General features: G+C 40.0%; 1 protein-coding gene across 4 annotated transcripts in view; it reads left to right on the top strand.

Moving 5' to 3' along the window:
* Positions 1 to 8,181: 8,181 nt before the first annotated feature.
* The window catches only part of LOC103178130 (BTB/POZ domain-containing protein KCTD8), a 66,469-nt gene continuing 50,982 nt past the window's right edge, over positions 8,182 to 23,668 (top strand). For 2 of the 4 annotated variants that reach the window (XM_007892698.2, XM_007892700.1), the window contains exon 1: positions 8,182 to 8,986. In XM_007892698.2, the coding sequence (XP_007890889.1) occupies positions 8,182 to 8,986 (805 nt within the window). Of the gene's footprint in view, positions 8,996 to 16,826; positions 16,838 to 23,668 lie in introns of all 4 variants that reach the window. The other 2 variants (XM_042341663.1, XM_007892699.2) reach the window with 2 other exon arrangements.

Below are 23,668 nucleotides of genomic sequence, written 5' to 3'. Positions count from 1 at the left end.
AACGCCCTTCCCATAACTTATTTGAGTTTAAATTCCCCTGTGTGTAAAGAAATATTTTATGACATCAACTCTAAAATTGCCCTTCACTGCTCTGAAGCTCTCTTGTCTGTTATTTTGGCATATCTCAAAGTATTATTCTTTGTTTATTTATGCTAACCCCTTTGATATATTGTATATCTTTATAAGATCCCCTTTGAGACAACAAGCATAGTAATAATACTTGCATTTGATAAGGCACCTTACCATGTCATCAAGATGTCTCAAAGCTCTTCACAAGGTGTACTAAAAAGTGATGTTACTGTGTGTATTTTGTGGTGAAAACACCAACAAATATGTATAATTACAAAGAAATATGGAACCGTGTACGAAATACATCCCCACAAGTAAGGATTTAATAAAATTTAACCCTATTTACAATATAATACAATACAAGTGTACTTTTATCTTGCGCCTTTCATGGGAAGACGTCCCAAAGCACTTAACAGAGGGCATCTCAGATGATGGTGGGGGCCGAGGTAAGTGGAGAGATACATAACCTTTATTGACAACCAATAGATATTTTCTGCTTTTTTTAAGAATTGCTGAAAATTGGCTTCCAAATTAAGACCAAATTGTGGAGGGTTGGGGGTGTGGGAAGTTGACCAAAAGTGCAATGAAAGAGATAGGGCTACACATGGGTTTTAAAAGTGGCAAGGTAAATGAGTTCCAATAAATTGGGCAAACTAGAAGCTTGCCCATTGATGGTAGGGTAGAACCGGGGGGTGGGGGGGGGGGCATGAAATAGGCCATTGTTGGCTGAGCAAAGGGAACAGTCGGGTAGGTAGGGTTGCAAGAAGTTGCAGAAGTAGGGTGGGGCAAGGCCATGGCAGGATTTCATTGTGAAGACAGGGATCTTGAAACCAGATGGGGAGCCAGTGAAGTCAATTGAGGATTTCTTCTTCAGAAAAGAGTAAACTTTTACAACCTCTAAGGTCAATGAGGCAAATGATTCCATGTCTACAGAGTTAATGCATTCCTGTCCTGTAATATGAATGTAGTATTCAATGCTCCATAATAATGTAGTTCTCCATCTGCTTAACATGACTTAATTTACGAGTGAATTATTATAGATGTTGTTGCACGTTTGGTGGATTGAGAGAGATTATTTTCAATGACGGATGTGTTTCTGAATAGATCATTAGATGAGCTCAAACCACTTAAGAGCTATCTAATTACATGTATTCACATTCAAATCCCTCCACAGCCTCTCCCCACCCTATAACTCCTTAAATCCTTTAGACCCGACTCTTCTTTCACTCAACAAATACTGATCTGCTTCATGCTCCATGCATCCGTTGGCAGGCGAGCTTTCAGCCATCTTGCCCCTTCTCTGTAACTCCATCCCCGAGTCCTTCCAACTTGCTTCTCCCTGCCAACTTTCAAAGCCTGTCTCAAGACCTACCTCTTTGACTGTGCTTTCAGTCATCTTTTACCTCTTCACTCTCTTCAGCTCTTAGCGATAACTGCTTGAGTCAGTAAGCAGCTATTATTAGAAAATCGTTTTTTAGAATTACATGTATGTTTTATTTCTGTAAGTTCCTGTGATTAAAAATAATATTTGATCACTCGCATCCATTGAATGATATGTGCCCCATTTCAAATTATAAATACTTATAAACAACGGAGACACATTTATATCCAATAAAGTCTTTACTGCAATGAGGTTATCCATGTTTCAGTAGCATCTTAAAATTGCAGCAGCTATAGCACATGCATAGTGCTTTATTATAAGTAGTATACAAAAAGGATGGAAGAGAAAAAGCAGTTAAGCTGCATACACTAATTACTAAAGTGCTTGTAAATCATATTTTTAATAAGCTTGATACCAAAAATAATACTGAATGTTACAATTGGAGAATCACCAATATATTGTGCATATGAATGGAAAGCATTGATATGAGCTAATCTAAAATCCTAAGTGAGTTATATAATCACCGATGGAACATCATACATAATGAAATTTACATATCAATATGGATATGTGAAGATGCTCTATCAAAGGATACGCACTCCCATTGAAGTCCACAGTGGTAGACTTTGCCTTGAACATCAGGAATGGCAGAACAGGTACTTTGTAATGCTGTAATTTTGGCCACTAGTTGCATTGAGAAGGTGTTGCTCAGTGTGACATTGTTAGCTAACACAGTGGCATGCCCCACCAAGTTGTAACTCTTGAATGTTTGATTGCTGGATCCTAATACAGAGAACTGTATTCAAACCAAGCAATTGTACTCGGCACAATGGATATGTTAGTTTCAAGGCTTTATAGCTTGTACTATTGGTAATGTTACAACAGTCAGTGTTTTTGTACGATAAATACTACACTTTTTTTGTCATTGTGACACAGTGCATGTTTTCTAATAACATGTAATCATCCATCTCAGGGTGCCTCTGCAATGATAATGATGCTTGAACATACTTTCCTCCAGTAAGACATATTTGAATGCATCATACGTCCAAGAAGCTGTACAGGTGCTACACAGAAAATAGGAATATATTAGTGTGTGTATTTCAATGTAAGTATTACCAGATATTACTTTTGTAAAAGCACCATCTCTCTTGGAAATGACGCCCAAAACTCTCAAAAAGCAAAAGTTTTTTGCTTTAACTGTACCCGATTACACTCATAAATTAACTCAGAGTATATATACAATAAATATATAGATACGCATGTACCTTTCCAATCTAAATAGAACCATGATTAGAAAGTTGAGATTCATATGTAAACACAATCATCACATTTTATTGGAAAGCGTTTTGGATATTTTGATAACATGATAAGGCACTAAACTAAATAATAATAACAATAATCCTTGCATTTAATATAGCGCTTTTCATGTCTTCTAGACGTCTCAAAGCTCTTCACAGAATATGCTGTAAAGTGAATTGACTGTATATTTGTGAGCGAAACGCGGCAGCCAATTACTCACAGCAGTGACCCACAAACAGTCGTGGATTGAAAGTGACCAATTTATTATTGTTTTGCTTTGGAGGGATTATTGTTAGGTGTGTGGAGTAAGGGAACTTGCCCAAGGTTTCGCCCTGCCTGGAATTGAACCCAGGTGTCTCGCTTGCAGGGCGAGTGCTCTAACCACTGAGCTACAGGACTCCACGTGCAAGGATTATAAGTTTGATATTAAATATTGTAGATTTAAGTGCTCCAAGACACTAACCTGTATGAAGGGTTCTATATAAGTGCAAGTTGTTTTTGTTGTTGTGATACCGGGTGTCCCATGGATTTTCATACAGCCCTTTCATCTCTGGGTTTAAACGCACCTCAGATTGAAAGTTTTCTCCGTCTTCATTGTTTGACAGTATCTAAAGATGTGTGGTTTGACTTTCACTGGCACATGTTCTATGTATTCTTCTATGAGAAATTTATTTTTCCGTTGGCATAATAATAATAATTCTTGAATTTAATATAGCGCCTTATCACATCTTCAAGACAAATCAAACACTTCACAAGGTATACTGTAAAGCGAGTTTTGTGGGTGAAGCGTGGCAGCCAATTGCACACAGCAGTGTCTCACAAACAGTCGTGGATTGAGTGACCAATTTTATTTAATATGGGTGGGGGGGGGAGATTATCCTTGATAAGTAAGGATAATAAAGGCATGTGGAAAAAAGGTGGGAATTGGAATTAGGAGTTTGGTAGAGATTTAATGGTAGAGATATCTTTATCAGCTGATAGAAAAGTGCAGTAGATTCTTCCAAAAGATCATTGGTTCTCTTTTCATTTTTAAAATAACATGGGAAATTATTACATGCAGTGATTATTTCAAATTAATAATGGTGCAGAAATTTATTTGGTGTGCTTGTGAATTAAATTGTCTATTTGAAAAATAAAAACTGCAAACTCTGTAAATATATATGTAATGATAATAATCCTTGCATTTGATATAGCACCTTATAAAGTTTTTGAAACGTCTTCAAAAACTGCTTCACAGAATATACTGTAAAGTAAATTGACTGTATATATTTTGGATGAAATGCCGCAGCCAGGTGCGCACAGGAGTGTCCCACAGACAGTAGTGGATTGAAAACAAATTATTATTATTTGCATTACTTTTGGGGGGAGGGGTTATTACCCCCGGAAAAGCAATCCGCCAATTGACTAACAACCAGGTTCCTACTTACTGCTAGGTAAACAGGTGTGTGGAGTAAGGAAACTTGCCTAACGTTTTGCCCTCCCCAAGGAATCAAACCCAGGTCCTCTCGTTTGTGAGGCGAGTGCTCTAACCAATACTCTATAGGACTCAACAACCACAACTTGCATTTATATAGCGCCCTTCACGTGGACTTGTATCCCAGAGACTCCACAGAGACTAACAAGGTGTTAGATTGGAACTCGTTTTTTTAACAAAGGCTTAGAGATCAGTCTAAAAATTGTATTATTTCTAGTCTTTATTTTTGGCTATAAAGTTTCTATATAAATGGTTTTGGCCACTTCGAACCAAGTTCCTAAAGACAGAGAATGATGCCATAATACAACCTGTGCATCAATGCAAATTGTCAGTCAAACTGTGAGAGATTGTAAGAATGTTTAAAATTGGAAATAGAACTTTTTATCCAGATTTTGCTGACTTACATAGCAATTTTTATACAGAGACACACTCAGCCATCATTGCTTCAAGATATTAATGTCCCCTTTGGATTCTATCCAGGAATGATTCAGATACTAATCTCTGCTTCTTCAGCAGAAGCAGCCATTAACTAATTTAATTGCTGATGTTAGCAGAATGAAAGTCAAGATTACACCCAATCAGAGATATGAAGAATTCTCAAGGAAGTAACAGATCTCAATAGGGTTGTAATTCATCACTTCTCCTCATGGGTAGGAAATGTTATAAAACCCTGCATATAGGAAATATAACAGAGGCTAGAACGTTATAGTGCATTCTTTATATTGATCCAGTAAAAGACCTTCTTCTCATTTGAGGGTTAAGATTCAGAATCTGAATACAGTGTTCAAGTGAACAGGAGAGTGAGACAACATTGGATGGCTCATGGGGAGGAAAACACTAGTGCAGACTTAATGGTTGTGATCTGTGCTGTAATATTCTATGACACTAGGGTGAATGAGTTTTCATTTGCATGAGTGTGAAAGTCGATAAACTCAGTTAATAGTGATATTCAATTCATGGCTCCTCATATTTACAAATGAAAGAGTAACTAAATGATATCTTTGAAAAACTTTTAGACGTCCTCCATTTGTATGTATTTTTTTCTTCTAATTTCTTTCTTTTCATTTTAAGTCTTTCTGGAAACGTTCTGGTAGATTTTCTTGCAAATATCTACCATCATTGTTCTCCGAGTGGCCATTGAGAAATGCACAGAAGAAGCCCAGGATAACTCAAGGAAAGTTCATGAATAGGTAGGTTTTACCTGCTCTTCAAGGAGCAGGTTTTCATGAGTCAAATGGCCTTCCTCCATTCTATGCCGTTATGGTCTCAACACCACCCCACCCCCACCAACCCCCCTCCACACACACACGCTTTGTGGGAAAACACCCTGCTCTATGCTTCCCTCCGGTGGCACTCAAGATTGGGCATTTACCATATCAGTAATCACAGACACTCACATACTACAATTTCATGTTGTCGCACAATGATTCGCAAGCCCAGCCCCTTTATGTGTTCTGATGCTTTATACTTGCAACCTACTTCTGTTTTTGAGACTGCTTCAAAGACAGTAGCATGGCAGATCACACGTTAAAACTTAAAAGAAACAAAGAGTGATTTCTGATACACTACAATGCATTTTAGTGGTTAGGTTAAAGCACTGTACGTTTAGTGATTGTTTTAAAACTAGATGATATAGGCAGGTTTCCTTACTCCACATGCCTCTGTTAACCTAGTAGTAAATATGAACTGAGTATGAACCCAGTTGTTAGTTGATTGGCAGATCGCTTTCATCCCTCAAAATTATTAATAATAATAGTAATAATCCCTCCAAATTAATAATTTGGTCACTCACCATGACTGTTTGCAGGACATTGGTTGTCGCGTTTTCGCTCACAAAATACACAGTCACTAACTTTACAGTATATTCTGTGAAGCGCTTTGAGACGTCTCAATGACGTGTTCAGGTGCTGTATCAAATGCAAAGATTATTATTATTGTTTATTGTAGATTTACATAAAATCTCAAAACTGGAACATCTTTTTTAATTTCACTTTAATAAAATGCATAAACAGGTTTTCAGTCACATACCTAGATGTGATTTTTAGAACCTGCCTTTAACACATGACTAATGTAATAGTATGCGTTAATGCAACAGAACAGCACTATGATTGACAGTTAATATCATTCTTTGTACAATTAATATTTAAAATGCTGGAACGTTTACAAAATCTCAGAATACTCATATCTTAGTAAATCACACTACATTTTACAAAACAATTAATAATTTAACATCTAGAACTTCCAAAACAGAATATTTTGATACAATATGTCTTCTGTGTATTGCTGCTGCCTATATATTGTTCTGCATAGTAAGACTTTGATTCTAATGTGCGTTAACATTATTTACGGTGGAAATGATGCAGCCAAATAGCAATAAATTTTGTTTCTCATTGAATTTGGTCCCGTGGTTCTCCAAATAGATTTTAGAAAGTAATTAACCCAGGGTGGGGGGAGGGAGAGAAGTATTTAAATAATTCTTCAATAAAATATATCCACAAACTGATAGTTCCAGCAAATGCACATTTAGATTTTAGATCTATGGGTCCCATTGCCACAGTGAGGTGAAGAGGTGTTGTGAATGTGAAATTGACATAATAATAATAATCCTTGCAATTGATGTAGTACCTTATCATGTCATAGAGACGTCTCAAAGTGCTTCACAGAATGAGTCCTGTAGCTCAGTGGTTAGAGCAGTCGCCTCACAAGTGAAGTCCTGGGTTTGATTCCCAGCAGGGCAAAAGCATAGGCAAGTTTCCTTAAACCACACACCTGGTAATAATCCCTCAAGAAAAAAAATCAATAATAAATTGGTCACTTCAGTCCATGATGGCACGTGGGACACTGCTGCGTGCAATTAGCTGCCGCGTTTCGCCCACAGATATGCAGTCGGTATGTTCTGTGCAGCGCTTTGAGACGTCTCGAAGATATGAAAAGCGCTATATCAAATGTAAAGGATTATATATTATATTATTATTATATAATATACTGTAAAGTGAATTGACTGTATATTTTGTGGGCGAAACGCTGCAACCAATTGCGCACAGTAGTGTCCCACAAACAGTGGTGGATTGAGTGACCCAATGATGTGTGTGTGTGTATTACTGACATGGTAAATGCTAAATCTTGAGTAGTTTTGTGATGGGTTATGACCAAACTTGGATAGTACACTCCCTGCAGTGGGTTGGACGTCAGGAAGGCTCCCCAGGCTCTCTCTCTCTCTCTCTCTCTGGCTCTTGTGTAATGATCCTGAGAGATGCTCCACTGCTCTCCTTTCTTCCCTCCCTCCTTCCCTCCCTCTCTCACACACACACACTTTCTCACCTTTTCCTCTTCGCCCTCTCAACAACACGCAGTGCAATCGGAGCTGCTGACACGTATGTATGTCTGTGTGTGTGTGTGTGGGGAGGGGGGAAGGTGTTTTTTTCCCCCCCCCAAGTGAGTGAGTGACTTGAGCGAGTGATGTGGAGACTCTTTCCTGGGAGCTGAGATCTGCAGAGGAGAGAGAGAGAGAAAGTAGAGGAGAGGAGAGGAGAGAAAGAGGGAGAAAGGAGAGGAGAGAAAGAGGGAGAAAGGAGAGAAGGAGAGAGAGAGGGGAGAGGAGAGGAGAGAAAGAGGGAGAAAGGAGAGAAGGAGAGACAGGAGAAGAGAGGAGAGAAAGAGGGGAGAGGAGAGGAGAGAGAGAGAGGAGAGAAAGAGGGAGAAAGGAGAGAAGGAGAGAGGAGAGAGAGAGAGGAGAGGAGAGAAAGAGGGAGAAAGGAGAGAAAGAGAGAGAGGAGAAGAGAGAGAGAGAGAGGAGAGAAAGAGGGAGAAAGGAGAGAGAGGAGGAGAGAAAGAGGTAGAAAGGAGAGAGGAGAGAGAGAGAGAGAGAGAGAGGAGAGAAAGGAGAGAAGGAGAGAGAGAGAGTGAGAGAGAGAGAGGACCTCAGAGATCCTCGCGCCCCTCCACGCTTGGGAGGGACATGGCTGTGCGAGATAAGGTCCTGCCCATCAGTGAGATGTGCACCTCCTTCCCGGAGGTGATGGAGCTGAACGTGGGAGGACAGGTGTATGTGACCAAACACGACACCCTGATCAGCATCTCGGGGTCCCTCCTGGCCACCCTCTTCTCCGGGCGCCACGCCGAGGAGCTGCCCAGGGACAACCGGGGTCGCTTTTTCATAGACCGGGACGGGTTCCTCTTCAGGTACATCCTGGATTACCTCCGGGACAAGCGGCTGGTGCTGCCCGACCACTTCCCGGAGAAGGAGCGGCTGCTGAGGGAGGCCGAGCACTTCCAGTTGGGGGACCTGACGGCGTGGCTGAAGCCCGGGGTGGCCAAGCAGAGCTCGGCGGCGCCCGAGGACGCCTGGTGGCCCAGCGACCCGGAGGAGACCTCCCAGAGCAGCGACCCGCCGGCAGCCCGGGCCGGGGAGAGGAGGTCGGGCTTCGTCACCGTCGGCTACCGAGGCTCCTCCAGCTCGGCCAGGGACCCCCAGGCGGACGCCAGGTTCAGGCGGGTGGCCAGGATCACGGTGTGCGGGAGGGTCGCCCTGACCAAGGAGGTCTTCGGGGAGAGCCTGAACGAGAGCCGCGACCCCGACCGCCCCCCCGACAAGTACACGTCCAGGTTCTACCTGAGGTTCACCCACCTGGAGCAGGCGTTTGACCGGCTGTCCCGGGCCGGCTTCCTCCTGCTGGCCTCCAACTGCACCGGCACCGGCACCGGCACCGGACAACACCGAGAGGACAGGCTGTGCAGCAGCTACACCGAGTACATCTTCTTCCGTGAGTGCTGCTGCTTCTTCTTCTTCTTCTTCTTCTTTTTTTATTGGTTTAACCTCCTTTTTTTCTTGTTGTTGTTGTTGTTGTTGTTTTCTTCTTCCCTCTCCCCCCTCTCTCTCTCTCTCTCTCTTTTTTGGATATATATAGATATATACATATAAAAATAATAATATGTATTGAACCACAAGGGTCCTCTCCCATCCTCCCCATCCTCCCCCACTCCCCCCCTCTCCACTCCACTCCACTCCACTCCTAATATCGTCAAATAAGTTGTAAGAAGCGACTGTAAATCTTAACCACCCGGAGTGGAGTAATGGGTGGGTGTGGGGTGTGGGATGTGGGGGTGTGTGGTGGGGGTTGTGTGGGTGTGGTGGGGTGGGGTGTGGATGGGGGTGGGGTGTGGATGGGGGTGGGGTGGTGTGGATGGGGTTGTGTGGGTGGGGTGGGGGGGGTGTGTGGGTGTGTGTGGGTGGGGGTGGGTGTGGGTGGGGGGTGTTGATGGGGGTGTGGATGGGGGTGTGGATGGGGGTGTGGGATGGGGTTGTGTGGGGTGGGGGTGGGGGGGTGGGGGGGGGGGGGGGGGGGGGGGGGGTGTGGGGGGGTGGGGGTGGGGGGGTTGGGGGGGGGCTGTGTGGGTGGGGGTGGGGGTGTGTGGGTGGGGGTGGGGGGGTGGGGGGGGGGTGGGGGGTGTGAAACATCCTTGACTTCACGTCAGCAGAGTGCCAACCCCTCTGTCAGGAAGCCCAAGTTCCCAGCTGTTTGCCCCCTGGGCTCGGGGCTATTTTGAGGGTTACGGGTTCTTTAAGGAGCGAACTGTTCATCCGTTGTTGTGCCACTAAAAAGCGTTAGAAACACCGAAGCTGCAGCTCAGAGCAAACCAACCATCCTGTGATGAGCTGAGATTTGATCCATCCGCAGAACCACCAGCTCTCTGGGCAGATCTGAACATTGCGGTTGCAGTATGTTGTCTTGTGGCTCAGATTCCCGAATGCATTAGTCCATCTAAACCCGTTTAAAATGGGGTGGGGGTGGGGTGGGGTGGGGGGGGGGGGGGTGGGGGGGGGGGGGGTGGGGGGGACGAGCAGTTCAGTAGTTTGCACAGATACAGCATTTACGAGGTGGATGGTCTCAGCACTGGGTAACTCCAGCTGAGTGCTGTAAGCATTTCAGTGTGTTGTGTATCACTATCAGAGCACACACCGTGTTCACACCGCACACAGATCAATGTTCCCCTCTTTTATAACACTGGGACGACATTCAACACATAGAAGGTCGTTTGATCTAAATACAGTTTGCACACTCTGCAAAAAAAAAAGTTTTCATCATGAAACACCGCATTCACGGGACTTGTAATGGGAAGCGAGGTCCGCGGGACACTTTGGGCGTCAGTCAGAGCAGCACTTTAAAACATTAAAGTGGTTGCAATGTCATTGCATTATTACTTCTGGCTTCTGTTACAGCAGACAGACACACACACACACACACACACACACCAGCCAGGCTGGGTGAGGGGAGAGGGGACAGACAGGCTGGTATGAAACACTTAGAAACTCACAACCAGGAAACCTCGTGTGGATTTTGGATGACCCCAATTATTTAACTTTGCAAACCTGCACACCTGGATTTTTTGAGTCAGTGCACTTTCAAATTGCAAAGAATTCTCAGAGTCCTTTAAACCTGCATCGGAGTCAGCACACTTAATTCAGTCTGCTTTCTCAGGTTTGCGGCTGTTTGGATGTGTCTATTTGCTTCGCTTTTCATTGTGGTTTTAGCAAGGATTATTATTATTATTATTATTATTATAACAAGGTGACACAGAGAGATTTTTGTGTGTGAGCCACCGATCAGCGCAAGCACGAACGCACCAGTAATACTATTGGAAATAACTTGGGTCTGGTCGTAAACAGATGCTGTAGAGCCGAGGCTCACTCTATTGCAACGCAGCATGCAAGCAGATTCTTCATGCATGAAGATTTTTAAAGCCCAAATGCCTGTACGTTCTTCACACAGTAAAATACATATAAAGGATACATGGTGAAGAACTGCGGTAAATCTAGCCACTACTTTTGGTTCTATTTCTCTCTTTGAATCTCTCTGACTGTATGACTCTCTTTCTATGATTTTCTTCATCTCTGTGTCTATTCCATCTCATGGTCTAATACTTCCCAGAATTAGGTAAGCAGGATGTGCCCCTCCAGGGAGAGAGTGGGCATAGCATTCCAACAATCTATCTCTGAGTTTCCAGTGTAGGTGGGATGGATGGAAATCTCAGCTTGGTTTGGATGCTCTTAAGCATGGAAGTGGATTTCCTCACATATTAGACACCTGGCTGACCAAAAAAAATCATTATCCATTTTTTGTTCAAAATATCAATACGTACCTTTATGCTACCTAACAAAAAAAATACATTTGCAAAGTGGGCGTGAGATCACTGAAGACATGAGATCACAAAGAACATAATTTAGCTCCACAGTGCAAGTATATTACATCCCTAGTGACTAGCAAATGTGCACATCTGCACAGTTAGATGCCCAGTACCATTGACTATCCTGACAGAGGGAATGGGATTCCATCACGACAGAATGAATAGAATCAGTGAGAGAGGTCTAGCCTCCCAAGGCTTTGATGACGGGTCACCTTTATCATCGTTGCCTTGGTCTATTTCACATATTCATTGCTATCTGTGCAAAATAATTGAGTCTGAGCTGTGTGACCTCTCTTCTAAGCTTGATTCCATGTCAACTTGTTCTAGATTTGTTAACTATGTTAAACTTTAAAGGGTAACATTCCTTGGAGTCCTGTAGATCAGTGGTTGGAGCACTCGCCTCGCAAGTGAGAGACCTGGGTTCAATTTCCGGCAGGGCGAAATGTTGGGCAAGTTTCCTTCCTCCACACGCCTCTGTTTACCGAGCAGTAAGTAGGAATCCGGTTGTTAGTCGATTGGCGAATCGCTTTTATAGGAGTAATAATTGCTTCAAAATAAATAAAAATAATTTGGTCACTCAATGCACGACTGTTTGTGGGACACTGCTGTGTGCAATTGGCTGCCGCATTTTACCTACAAAATATACAGTCAGTTCACTTTACAGTATATTCTGTGAAGCGTTTTGAAATGTCTCGAAGACGCGATAAGGCACTATATCAAAGATTATTATTACTTATATTAATTTGGGGGCTAATTTTTCAATTGTTGGGAGCCAGCGTGCTTTAAAACCATTTTTCAAACTAATGTTTGTTGTAATTTATTTAAATAGATTGTTTCTCAGCTTAGATGACTCTAAAATTCAATTTCATTGTGAAATAAAATACAAATGAGTTTTGATCTGTTTATGCCATCTCTTATGCCTCAGTTTAAGACACACTGAGAGATGAGAGGGAGCTACAAAGTGATTCCAAAGGGTGACATTGGTGTAAAGTATAGTTAGCAGTTTCCCTATCCTACAAGCACATGTGATTGTCTCGTACTGGTGTAACTCCATTGCAATACTGTAATATGCTTCAATATGCTTCTTGTGGTATAATATTTTTTATATTATAAATAGCATCCACATTGTATTATACATCTCTAAATCTATTAATGCTTGTACTAAAATTAGTCTCATCATAAATGATTAAATGCTTGAATCCACTGAAACTTCAAAATAATCATTTGGATTTAATTAATTGAATCATACATGATATATCTTGCTTGATAAATTTCACAATATGATGGGTAATTAAAGTATGAGTTTTGTGGTTGGTTTAAAGGTTGGTAGTTAACTTAGAAAATGTAATGAATATGTTTGTAAATTTGGAAGTTATTTTTGTAGATTTAAGATTTACTTTGGAGACTAGTGATTAAACTTGCAGATTTAGTATTTAATTTGTACATTTGGAAGCTAAATTTGAAGATTTAGGAGTTAAATTTGGAGATTTTGGAGCTAAATTGCTCACAAATCTGCTGCCAGCCTGTACCTCAAGTAATTCCTACAATTCTAGTAGCGACTGCAAAATAATAATATAATAATCCTTGCATTTGATATAGCGCTTTTCACGTCTTTTCAACATCTCAAAGCGCTTCACAGAATAGATTGTAAAGTGAATTGACTGTACATTTGTGGGCGAAACGCGGCAGTCAATTGCACACAGTTGTATCTCACAAACAGTCATGGATTGAAGTGACCAATTTATTATTGTTTTTGTTTTGGGGGGGATTATTATTAGGCGTGTGGAATAAGGAAACTTATCCAAGGTTTCGCCCTGCCTGGAATTGAACCCAGGTGTCTCGCTTGCAAGGCGAGTGCTCTAACTACTGAGCTACAAGACCCAATAGGGTCACAAGGCAGTGCAGAAGTGAATGGTCAGCTTCAGAATCATATTAGTGATCACCTGGGAGTGTACTGGTAGACTGAGTAGACTAAGTCCTGATTTTCCGGATGAACAGACAACCACAACAACAAAATACAACAACAAAATTACATTTGTAGAGATCCTTTCACGTCGGGAGGACGTCCCAAAGTGCTGAAAGTCCCAAAACCCCAAAGGACCTGATTCCTGTACAACATTCACTGGCATTGCTCGATCTGGGAGGCTTTCACAGAAAATCAAGAAATGGGTTCCACCTAAATGACTTTCTAGGTGTTCATTTAATCCCTGAGCCATGGAAGGTGCACGGTACAAGACAGTCCAAATTGGGAAAAGGGGAGAAAAGGTAACTTATAGAATGTTGGCAAGTTTAGATTCATGAACCAGCAGTACAAGCAGCATAAGCAGATTCCCTCTTACTTCCCCCCACCCCCACAAAATAGATCTCCATCCACTTAGATTACACTGTTTCAGAACAGGGATGGTTCCTGGGCTAATAATGCAGCAAACTTCCTTCTAGTGAGTTGCTACTGGATCCTTGTGACACACACTACTGGAATGGCAAATATTTCACAAACCAACAGTTTTCCAAATAATTACAACGACTAACTTTTGTTTATTATAACGAAAAAAAAGGACTTTAGATGTAATACTATAGAATAAACTAGAAAAAGGTAAACTGCACCATGAGCAGTTAATATAGTTTTTGATAATTTACACTAAAGGGAAAATCTGTGCCCTATTTGAGTAGAGGTCTTTTTCTGCAATCTTCCACTTCAGAAAAGGATTCAAGGGAGCCCATGTAGTCATTTCAGACGGGCATGCAGTCTTTTCCAAGCCTTTGACTGGATTATCTGTTATCATTATACTGTGCTACGAGAGATAAATTGGACCCTTCCAGTACTTCTTTGAAATAGAGACGTTCTGACAAGAAACAGTAAGGAGTTATTTGGTCCAGAATGCAATTATCTATTTCAAACACTGGTATTGCAGCAAGAGAGATACTTCAATCAAATGTATATTTCACTTGTACTGCTTTCTTTGTATAAGCTTCATGATATTGCACATTACAAATAATCAACAGCAGCTTAGAACTACAAGGGAGCTGATTCACCTGATGTCTTCTCTAAAAGCTAATTGTAATAGTTTGTATATTAGTAAAAAAAAACCTTACACTTTATATAGTGGCTTTCACGTCAGGAGAACTTCTCAAAGTGTTACACAGAATTTAATGTAATGTGTAGTCACTGTATTTTGTAGGTGGCTGTGGTAGCTAATTTGTACACAGTAATGTCCCATAAACGACCATGAAGTGAATTGTGAATTTTCTGGAGAAATCACTTCTCCAACCTCGTTCAGTGCATTCTGCTTAATTATGCGACTATACAAGATAATAAAATTTATATTTATATAGAGCCTCACATGTGGGGAGGATATCTTAAAGTTCTTGACCTTGCATATTAGTACAGGCATTATTACTGTATTATGAGCCAATGAATATTCTGCCATGTTTGATCCTGGAATAAAGTTCAAAGAATATCCAATTCTTTGATCAGCTCAAGATCCTGTAATGCAGTATAAAACCACTCGAACAGTCATTATAACAACTATAAAACAGTGAAGTGACAACTAAACAGTGGTGATTGAGTTTGTTCCAGCATTATCACACAATGATGCCAATTGGATTGACAAGGTTTCATTCTGGCACTGTCAAACTGTAATTCCAATAACACTAGCAGGATTCAATAAATATATTTTATGGGACATTTATTTTAATACTTCCAACTGTTTTTGTGTCACCTAGACTGAAGCTGTACTTGGCTCACAGAGGTTTTGTGTCTCCTTCAGATAACTGCAGAATTAGCTATTGGATGTTATAAGAAAATGTCAGTTATGGCAGATGGAATATTCCATGGAATATTATGGTTCTTGTGTTGTGGCGACTTGTGTCTGTGGAATGCAGAGTCAGCGTGGAATAGCATGGCTGACAATTTTGGGTAACTAATAATGATATTTCTTGCTTTTGATGTAACATCTTATGTCAAAACAATTCAAAGTGGTTCACATAATTTTTGGTAAAGTGTAATTAGTGACTGTGTGTTGTCAGAAAGTCAACAACGACAAATTACATTTGTATAGCAAATATTTGTATATTTGTATGTACAAAACAGTGTTTTCAGGAGCACGTCCCAAAGCCCTGGACAGTCAAGGATGAGCACTCGAGCTGGGGGTTAGGTTCAGGAGGGAGGGAGGGTAGGGGTAGGAGTGTAACATCAAGAACAACAATTGCACTAAAACAGCACCCTTCATACAGGGTAAAGAGCTTGACACAAATGTGCAAGGTGTACGAGTTGTTCCATTGCAGTATTAAACAGGGATCGCAAGATCATAAGATGACAAGATGAGTGTGGATGAAGAAGGCTCTTCAGCCCATCCAATCTCATCCCTTCAGAACACCCACCCCACCATCGCCTCATACTGCATCAAGCTGCTTTTAAAATTGGGTCTAGTGTCCTAACCTCTACCACCTTTCCTGGCATCCTATACTAGTTGTTGATTACCTTCTGTGTATCTGCGCTGTTCAGTCTACAGGATGTGCTGAACAAGCATTGACTTCGTCATTTAACAAAATCTGTTTAAATAAATTCAGAAATGAAAGACTGTTTTACTTTGATGCATGTTGTCAGAGAGGAATAGAGGAGTTGCATTCCTGATTATGCCGTTTGCACTGTTTGTGGCAGAGTCATGATAAAAATAGAATAGCTTTGTCTTATAATATTATAATAATAATCCTTGCATTTGATATAGCGCTTTTCACGTCTTCTAGACGTCTCAAAGTGCTTCACAGAATATACTGTAAAGTGAATTGACTGTATATTTGTGGTCTTACATATCACTTATTGAATGAATGGAACAATCTGCTCTCTATGTCTTAAGCAGTCCTGATTCCAAACTGAATGAACCCAACACCACTTTTAATGTAAACCACTAAAGCTAAATGTTGTTCAATTACGTAATGCAATAATAATGCAATTATCCATTATTATTGCCTCACATTAATTATGTTTATTCTGTGACTCTAGAAAAGTTTGATTGAGCCTATAAAGAAATTGAAGAGAATTATCCCAGAAGCAGGGGCATACTGAAACTCTTTTGTTAAGTTTTTGGTGCAGAATATAAATGGATGACAGGCCAGAGCACACCAACATTTGATTACATTTTATAAGTTTTGAAAAAAAAAGAGTGATTGAAGTATGCTGGAGTTTCCAAATTGCTATGCTGGATTCGGAAAATGATTGAGAAAGCATAGATTCAATCAGGACAAAAGTACTGAAAGCAAATACGTCTTTCTAATGTCATTCAGGGTTCACTTGGGAAAAGCATACAGGAGCTGCAAAGTTTGAAAGAAGGAGATGAATCTTTAAAATCATATTTAGATGTTCATCCTAGTCAAAACTATAAAAGCTATATTTCTAAATTATGCTAATTGGTCCATTAGACCAGAGAAATGTAATATTATCTTTCCTGTCATGTCCATAATTGCTTTTAACAGCAGTTTATGTCAGATAGAGTGAAGGATTACTTTAGAAACTAGATCCAGCCGTTTGTACAGTGAAAGAGCAATTAGGAATCACATACTCAGAACCTGCATAATATTACAGGAGATTGTATTTTGAACAATGCAAGCATAATTGATAATTATTTTAGATTCTTCCATAGTTTCAGTGCTTTTTTGGTGCTTCATTGTATATAAGCTCCCGCTTTTGCCGTTCTTGTGCAAATGCTATTTGGTTCCAAATAGAATTAATAAACCTTGTATTTGGTATAGCGCCTTTCACGTTGGGAGGACGTCTCAATGTACTTCATAGTATTTACTGTAAAGTGTAATGGTTGCATTTTTGCAAGCAAACAAGAGGGTTACCATTATATCAGAATGGATCAGTGCTTTACCATTTAAGGCTGTGCAAACACAATTCGTTCTGATATAAAGGCATCCCTAGTTCTCAGCAATGCATCCAAAGATTGACAAAAGGAAAATAGACTAACCAGATAATCCACTGATGATCCTGAACCTGCCTTCTGTATTATAACTAGCAATACATTTCTTTCCTTCTAGTTCATACTCAGAGTGGTTTTATTCATTCCAAATGGTATAAATTATGTTAACTGTAGAAAATGGGAACTAAATTAGTGAGTTCATTTTACATTTCAGCTACCATTTATTTTTATATTTACATTGTTATAAAAAACACTATTTCTCTTGTGAAAGTTACAGTTGATCTCCCAAGTTGGACTTTATTATCCCCTATCATCTAGAGTCCTGTTATTGGTTTGCACTCTGACCTTAAAGACATTTGTGACCTGAACAAGCAGCAAACCATATTGTATATTCTGTATCAGGTGTAGTCTATTCACCTTATCAAATCTTTCATAAAGCAGACATTACAGCATGGGGCAGTGGGTTATAGACTGGTTTATTTAGAGTTAATTCTAATTAAGAGATAATCATACTAAACCAGACACCAAGAAGAAGCACAATGAAACCATAGTAATGTAGTTCCTCACTGTATTTTTTGACTTCATATGAGACACAAAATACAGCAATTAAAAGCAGTTTTGTCTAAGAAAAACGCTATCAACTGGACGTTGAAATAGATTTCTTCAGTGAAACACCTGCTCTGCGAGTTGAGAAAGTTTTCCTGTCAGGTCACGATCCTATTCAATATTTAGAACATTGATTAAATTACTCACACAGTCTCAGGGTTATTGGTCCATGTCTTTGCACATTCCCATTGCAAATAAAGTTATGACTTAGAGCTACGAGGCAAAGCATAAAGCTTCAATTGCCATAAGTGGAAAAGGTGGAAAGATTAATCGGGTTTGTTAGGATAGATTTATAATGGTGCCAGCAGTGATGCAGAAATATCAAGGATACTGTGTATTGGGGTAGCATGATAATTCCTCAATTAACCCTTAGACCTCTCTCCAGGGAGTTCTGTGTTCGTTGACTCATTCACTAATGTTTTATTACAGATACTGAAAATCTCATGAATCACATAACAATTGAATAACTGCATTTCAAAATGTTGTAACACTCTTGCCTCTAAGCCAGAGGTTGTGGGTTCATGGACTTGTAATGCAAAATAAAACTTTAGCAAGTGTTTTTTACTGTAATCTAATTCAATATTATTATTGTATGTATGGACTAATTCACAGCTCCTCTGCTTTGTCTCTGCTCCGGATGCTACCCCACGTGAAGGGCGTATATAAATGCAAATTCTTGTTGTTCTGTCTTATGCTCCTTCTTGATTTACTGCTGGTCTATCTCATGCTCCTTCAGTTAACAAGATTTGCATTCCAACTTCATGGGGTTGACAAATTTATTGACCCTGACCAACAGAGAAAATAGGGTGCACCTACCCACCAAGGTCTATAAATTTACCATTGATCAGAGAATGGTCCTCAATTTCCTGATCAGGCTTTTCTTCCTAAAATGCATTGGCATTGTGTCTCCTGACCATTTGTGTAAACAAAGGGAATATTTTACTCTTACACCATACTTCCCTCTGTTCCACAACAAGAGATCTATGCCAATAAGATCATCAAATTAGCAGATGCACTTATAAACAGGGAAACTATTTCCTTTAGTTGGGGAATGGTGACAAGGGAGGCATATTCTCAGGATTATTAGAAAATGAACAAAAGTGGTAATGACTAACAAGAACATAAACATTTTATGACAGGAGCTATTTGGCCCGTGTGTGTGTGCCTGCTATCTACTTCTTGTTTTTCTTGTTTCTTTTTATTAATCCTTTTTCCAGTTCTCATCCCATATCCCTTAAAGCTTTTGTTGCTCAAATCTTGATCTCAATCAACCTTTCTGGTAACTTTTTCCACCTGTGAATTACCTACTGAGTTTAGAAATACTTCCAGTTGTTTATCCTTAACTTACCATCAGGTCCTTGAACCTGTGCCCTCTTGTCCTGTTGCCTTGATGTGTGTCAGCCGGGGTCAGTCGGTAGCACTCTTGCCTCTGAGTCAGAAGGTTGTGAGTTCATGGATATTTAAATTATGATTCTAGGATTACATTCCAATAAAGTGTTGGGGTGTGTTGCATTATTGGAGGTGCTGTCCTTTGGATGAAATGTACAAAGTTTTACTGTTGTGTGCAAATTGGCTACCACAGTAGTTTTTTAGTGTATCATGTGAATTGCTTTGAGACGTCCTCCAAATGTTTAAGCGCTATATTAAATGTAGAGATTATTATTATTATTATCTGAAAGCAATGTTCCAGGTTTTCATTCTGAACTCATTTTAAAATGTAACAAATAGTCACCATCAGAGTCCTGTAGTTTAGTGGTTAGAGCACTCGCCTCGCAAGCGAGAGGACCTGCAAGGATTATTATTATTATCAGAGCTCTGTGAGTTTCACACTTCAAAGTTGCTGCCTGCCCTCACCAACCAGGTTCTCTGGAACTTTGCTACAGCCTAAATTGTACTTTTTTGAATGTAGAATTGTGATTCCTACCTTCCCCATTCCTATCCAACTTTTCATCATTATTGGACAACATTATTCTCTGTCTTGAAAAAAATGGATTTTCTTAATCACCTGAAATACTAACTTTTCCAACTGGAATCCCATTGACCAACTCATGGGTGAAAACGTGTCTGCCTTACTGGGAAACAACAACAACAACTTGGATTTATATAGCGCCCTCCACGCCGGACGGCGTCTCAGAGTGCTTCACAGTAACGGATCCCGGGACCGAGCCGGGGGAGGGGTGGGAAGGTGACCAAAGGCGCAGTCGAAAAGAAAGGTCTTCAGCAGAGACCTGAAAATGGGAAGGGAAGGAGCGAGACGAAGGGAGTGAGGAAGGCAGTTCCAGAGCCTCGGGGAAACTCATTCTGCTCATTGGAAAATGCATGGCACAAGTCACAATGAAAACAGATGTCTGACTATAATAATCATAATAATTCTTACATTTGGCATAACACCTTTCACATATAGAGGAAAGCCCAAAACGCTTCACAGGCTGTACTGTAAAGTATAATGACTGAGTGTGTTGAGGGTGAACGAGTATATATTGTTATTATTGATATTATACAACAAAACCGGTCAATTATACACAATAATGCTCTTGACATAAAATGACATCTTAGACAGCTTCATGACAGTTTTTTTCTTTTGACAAGTGCGTAACTTCACCCTTAACATCATTAGGATTGTGTGCCAATTTTGATGAATTAGTCTCTCCAGTTAACTTCTCTCTATGGTTTACTCACCAGCTGTTGACAGCAGTAATACATCTGTAAATTCATATTAGTCTCATGCTAGTGATCAGATCTCTGGCCGTGGCTAGAAATGGGTTTTATTGTGCAACATGGACATTTGGATTGAGTTATTGGGTACTAATCGCATTTCCTTCAAGGTTATGTGGTATATGCAAATTATATTGAAATAAATAGATTGACTGCTATTTTGTGATGCCTCAAGCTTAGTGTTCCATTTTAACTGATGTACCGCACATGTACTGCATTTAAACTTCACAAATATTTTCTTAATTGATTGGTGCAATTTTTAAATTAACAATTTACATGGAATAATAACAAAAATGATAACAATTTACTTTTATGCTTTACTTTTATATTCTTTGACCCTTTGGGTTTGTGTATCAAACCCAACATACTACAGTCTACTTCACAGCCCTTGTCAGGAAGACTGACACTATGTAGGGGCATAATAGTATAAAAGTAAAAAAGTTATGCTAAATTTATATAAATTATCAGTTAGCCCACAGATGGAGTATTGTGTCCAGTTCTGGGCACCTCACTTCAGGAAGGATTTTAAGGCCTCTGAGGAGTTGCAGAGGAGGTTTACAGGAATGATTTCTGGGATGAAGAGCTACAATTATGAGGAGAGACTGGAGGAAATGTGCCTGTTTTCCTTGGAGCAGAAGGAGGACCTGATTGAGGAGTGTAAAATCATGAGGGGTTTTGTTAGGGTAATTAGAGAAAAATTATTTCCACTGGTTGAGGAGTCAGTAACAAGTGGACATAAGTAGAAGATCATGGGGGATTGTTGGCAAGGTGCAGCAGGAGAAACACATGGGATCTTTAACATCTACCTAAACAAGCAGTTAACACCTCAATTTAAAGTCTCATCCGAAGAATAGTCAATCTGACAATGCAGTTTTGGTATTGATAAGTGATGTTGCCAGCATCTCGGTGGTACCAAACATGTTTCTTTGTGCAGAGTCTGCATGATTGCTATCTACACTTCTGCCAGAGTATGGAAAGGAATCTTATTCTCTTCTCTGTGACTGGGAGAGACCATGGTTCTACCTGTAGTGGTCACAGTTAACAAATTATTTTCTCCTTGCCAAAATGAATTTTTGCCAAAAAAAATTCCTGCTTTTCCAGAGGTAGTAATCCTTTTAAAATAATAGTAATAATAATGTGGTCACTCAATCCATGACTGTTTGTGGGACACTGCTGTTCACAATTGGTTGCCGCATTTTACCCACAAAATTCACAATACGACACTTTACAGGGTGTTCTGTGAAGCACTTTGAAATGACCCGAAGACATTATAAGGCGTTATATCAAATACAAGGACTATTATATCATTAGAGCCACAAGGGGCGGAATGAAAGCAATTGGTCACTTTCATTCAATGTACTTTTGCATCAACATGATATTTCTTCTTTCAACTATTTGGGAGCTCTTAGATGAAACAATGCAGGGACACCTTTGATATCACTCGCTTTGTTTTTGGAAGACTTTTTCTCCCTTCATGATCATTTTGTGCAAGCGTGTATTCATTCTTTTTACAGCTGTCTAGAATTCTAGAAATGAAGCTGCTTATCATTGTATTTTTCATGAAGTCTATGCAAATAAGAGACTGTAGTTAATTGTTGGTGGATTTAGTTTCACCAAAATGCTTTGTTATGCTTGTTTTAATAGCTCCTCTGATTGCTATGACTTGCTCTGCCTCACTTGCTCAAAGTGCCTCTTAGATTGTGCCAATTCAATTTGGTTTAGCACTGCAATGTGATCTCTGAAACACTGTTCTGGCAGTTTTGCAAAATATGCAATGGTGACACTTAATTTATAGTGTTGCATATGTTAATTGTTTTCCATCTCACACTGGCAAGTATTTCAAAAGGCCCTCTTGAACAATTTATTTTTGTTGATCTGTTGTTCCATTATTCAGACTGTGTCCGTACACTTATTGACAAACAAATATTGAAAATGTTTGTTTGCATTATTTCAATGCATTACATTGCTGCGTAAGCGCAAAATCAATTTAAGCATCGATACAGATGATGCCTTTATTCATATTGGGAGAAGAAAAATTGAAGGTGGCTGTTTTTTAGCATGCGATAAGCCAGCCCACCCTCTCAGCTCCCAACTCCAGCTCGGGACCCATCCAACATTGTCAAACTCCTTGAGATGCCTTCCTGATATGAAAGAAAATATATATAAATATAAATTGTATTGTATTGAAGCAAGCAGAATGACTTTCTGCGTGCATCTTAGACTTTATGGTGAGGTTCACACTCCAATCATGCCGTAAACCAACCTGTGTTATGAAAGGGTATTATGTTGGGTTATAGCGTACTTTGTTGAGGAGAATGTGGTTGCTCTTATTGCTGGCTTTACATCAGCATAAATTATACAAATAGAATGACCTGTTTAACTGTGAGCAAATTTTTTTCCATGTATAATTCTAAGTAGCTCACAATTTTCCACAAGGGTCTAAATCATGTTAACATGTCATTTAACTGGATCTTCCAACAGGCATTTTTGAATGCTTTGCTACTACAAATCACAGTAATGATTTTCTTCTTCTCTTCAACACATTTATTCAGAGGATTTATGATGTCACATATCCTCACTGAAGGTATTTTTCTCAAAAACCTGAACCAGCAAAGAAAAATGTTATAGGTCTTCATCAAGAAATGAGAAGTTGAGGAGATACATCAGAGGGTATTTTAAATGTACAAATTACTGAATTACCACTTGAGCTACATAATCATGCAATATTACAGCATATGTAGGCACATAAGTGAGATAGTGCTGGGAGGGAAGGCAGAAGTGAGACCTGAGTTCAATTCCAGACAGCGCGAAGCCTTGGGCAAGTTTCCTCACTCCACACGCCTAATAATAATAATAATAATAATCCTTGCATTTGATATAGCGCTTTTCACGTCGGGAGGACGTCCCAAAGCGCTTCACAGAACACACTGTAAAGTGAATTGACTGTATATTTGTGGGCGAACGCGGCAGCCAATTGCGCACAGCAATGTCCCACAAACAGTCGTAGATTGAAAATAACCA

Source organism: Callorhinchus milii, unplaced genomic scaffold (assembly GCF_018977255.1).
Source record: "Callorhinchus milii isolate IMCB2004 unplaced genomic scaffold, IMCB_Cmil_1.0 Scaffold1, whole genome shotgun sequence".
NCBI lineage: Eukaryota > Metazoa > Chordata > Chondrichthyes > Chimaeriformes > Callorhinchidae > Callorhinchus > Callorhinchus milii.
This window is presented reverse-complemented; position numbering and strand designations above follow the sequence as displayed.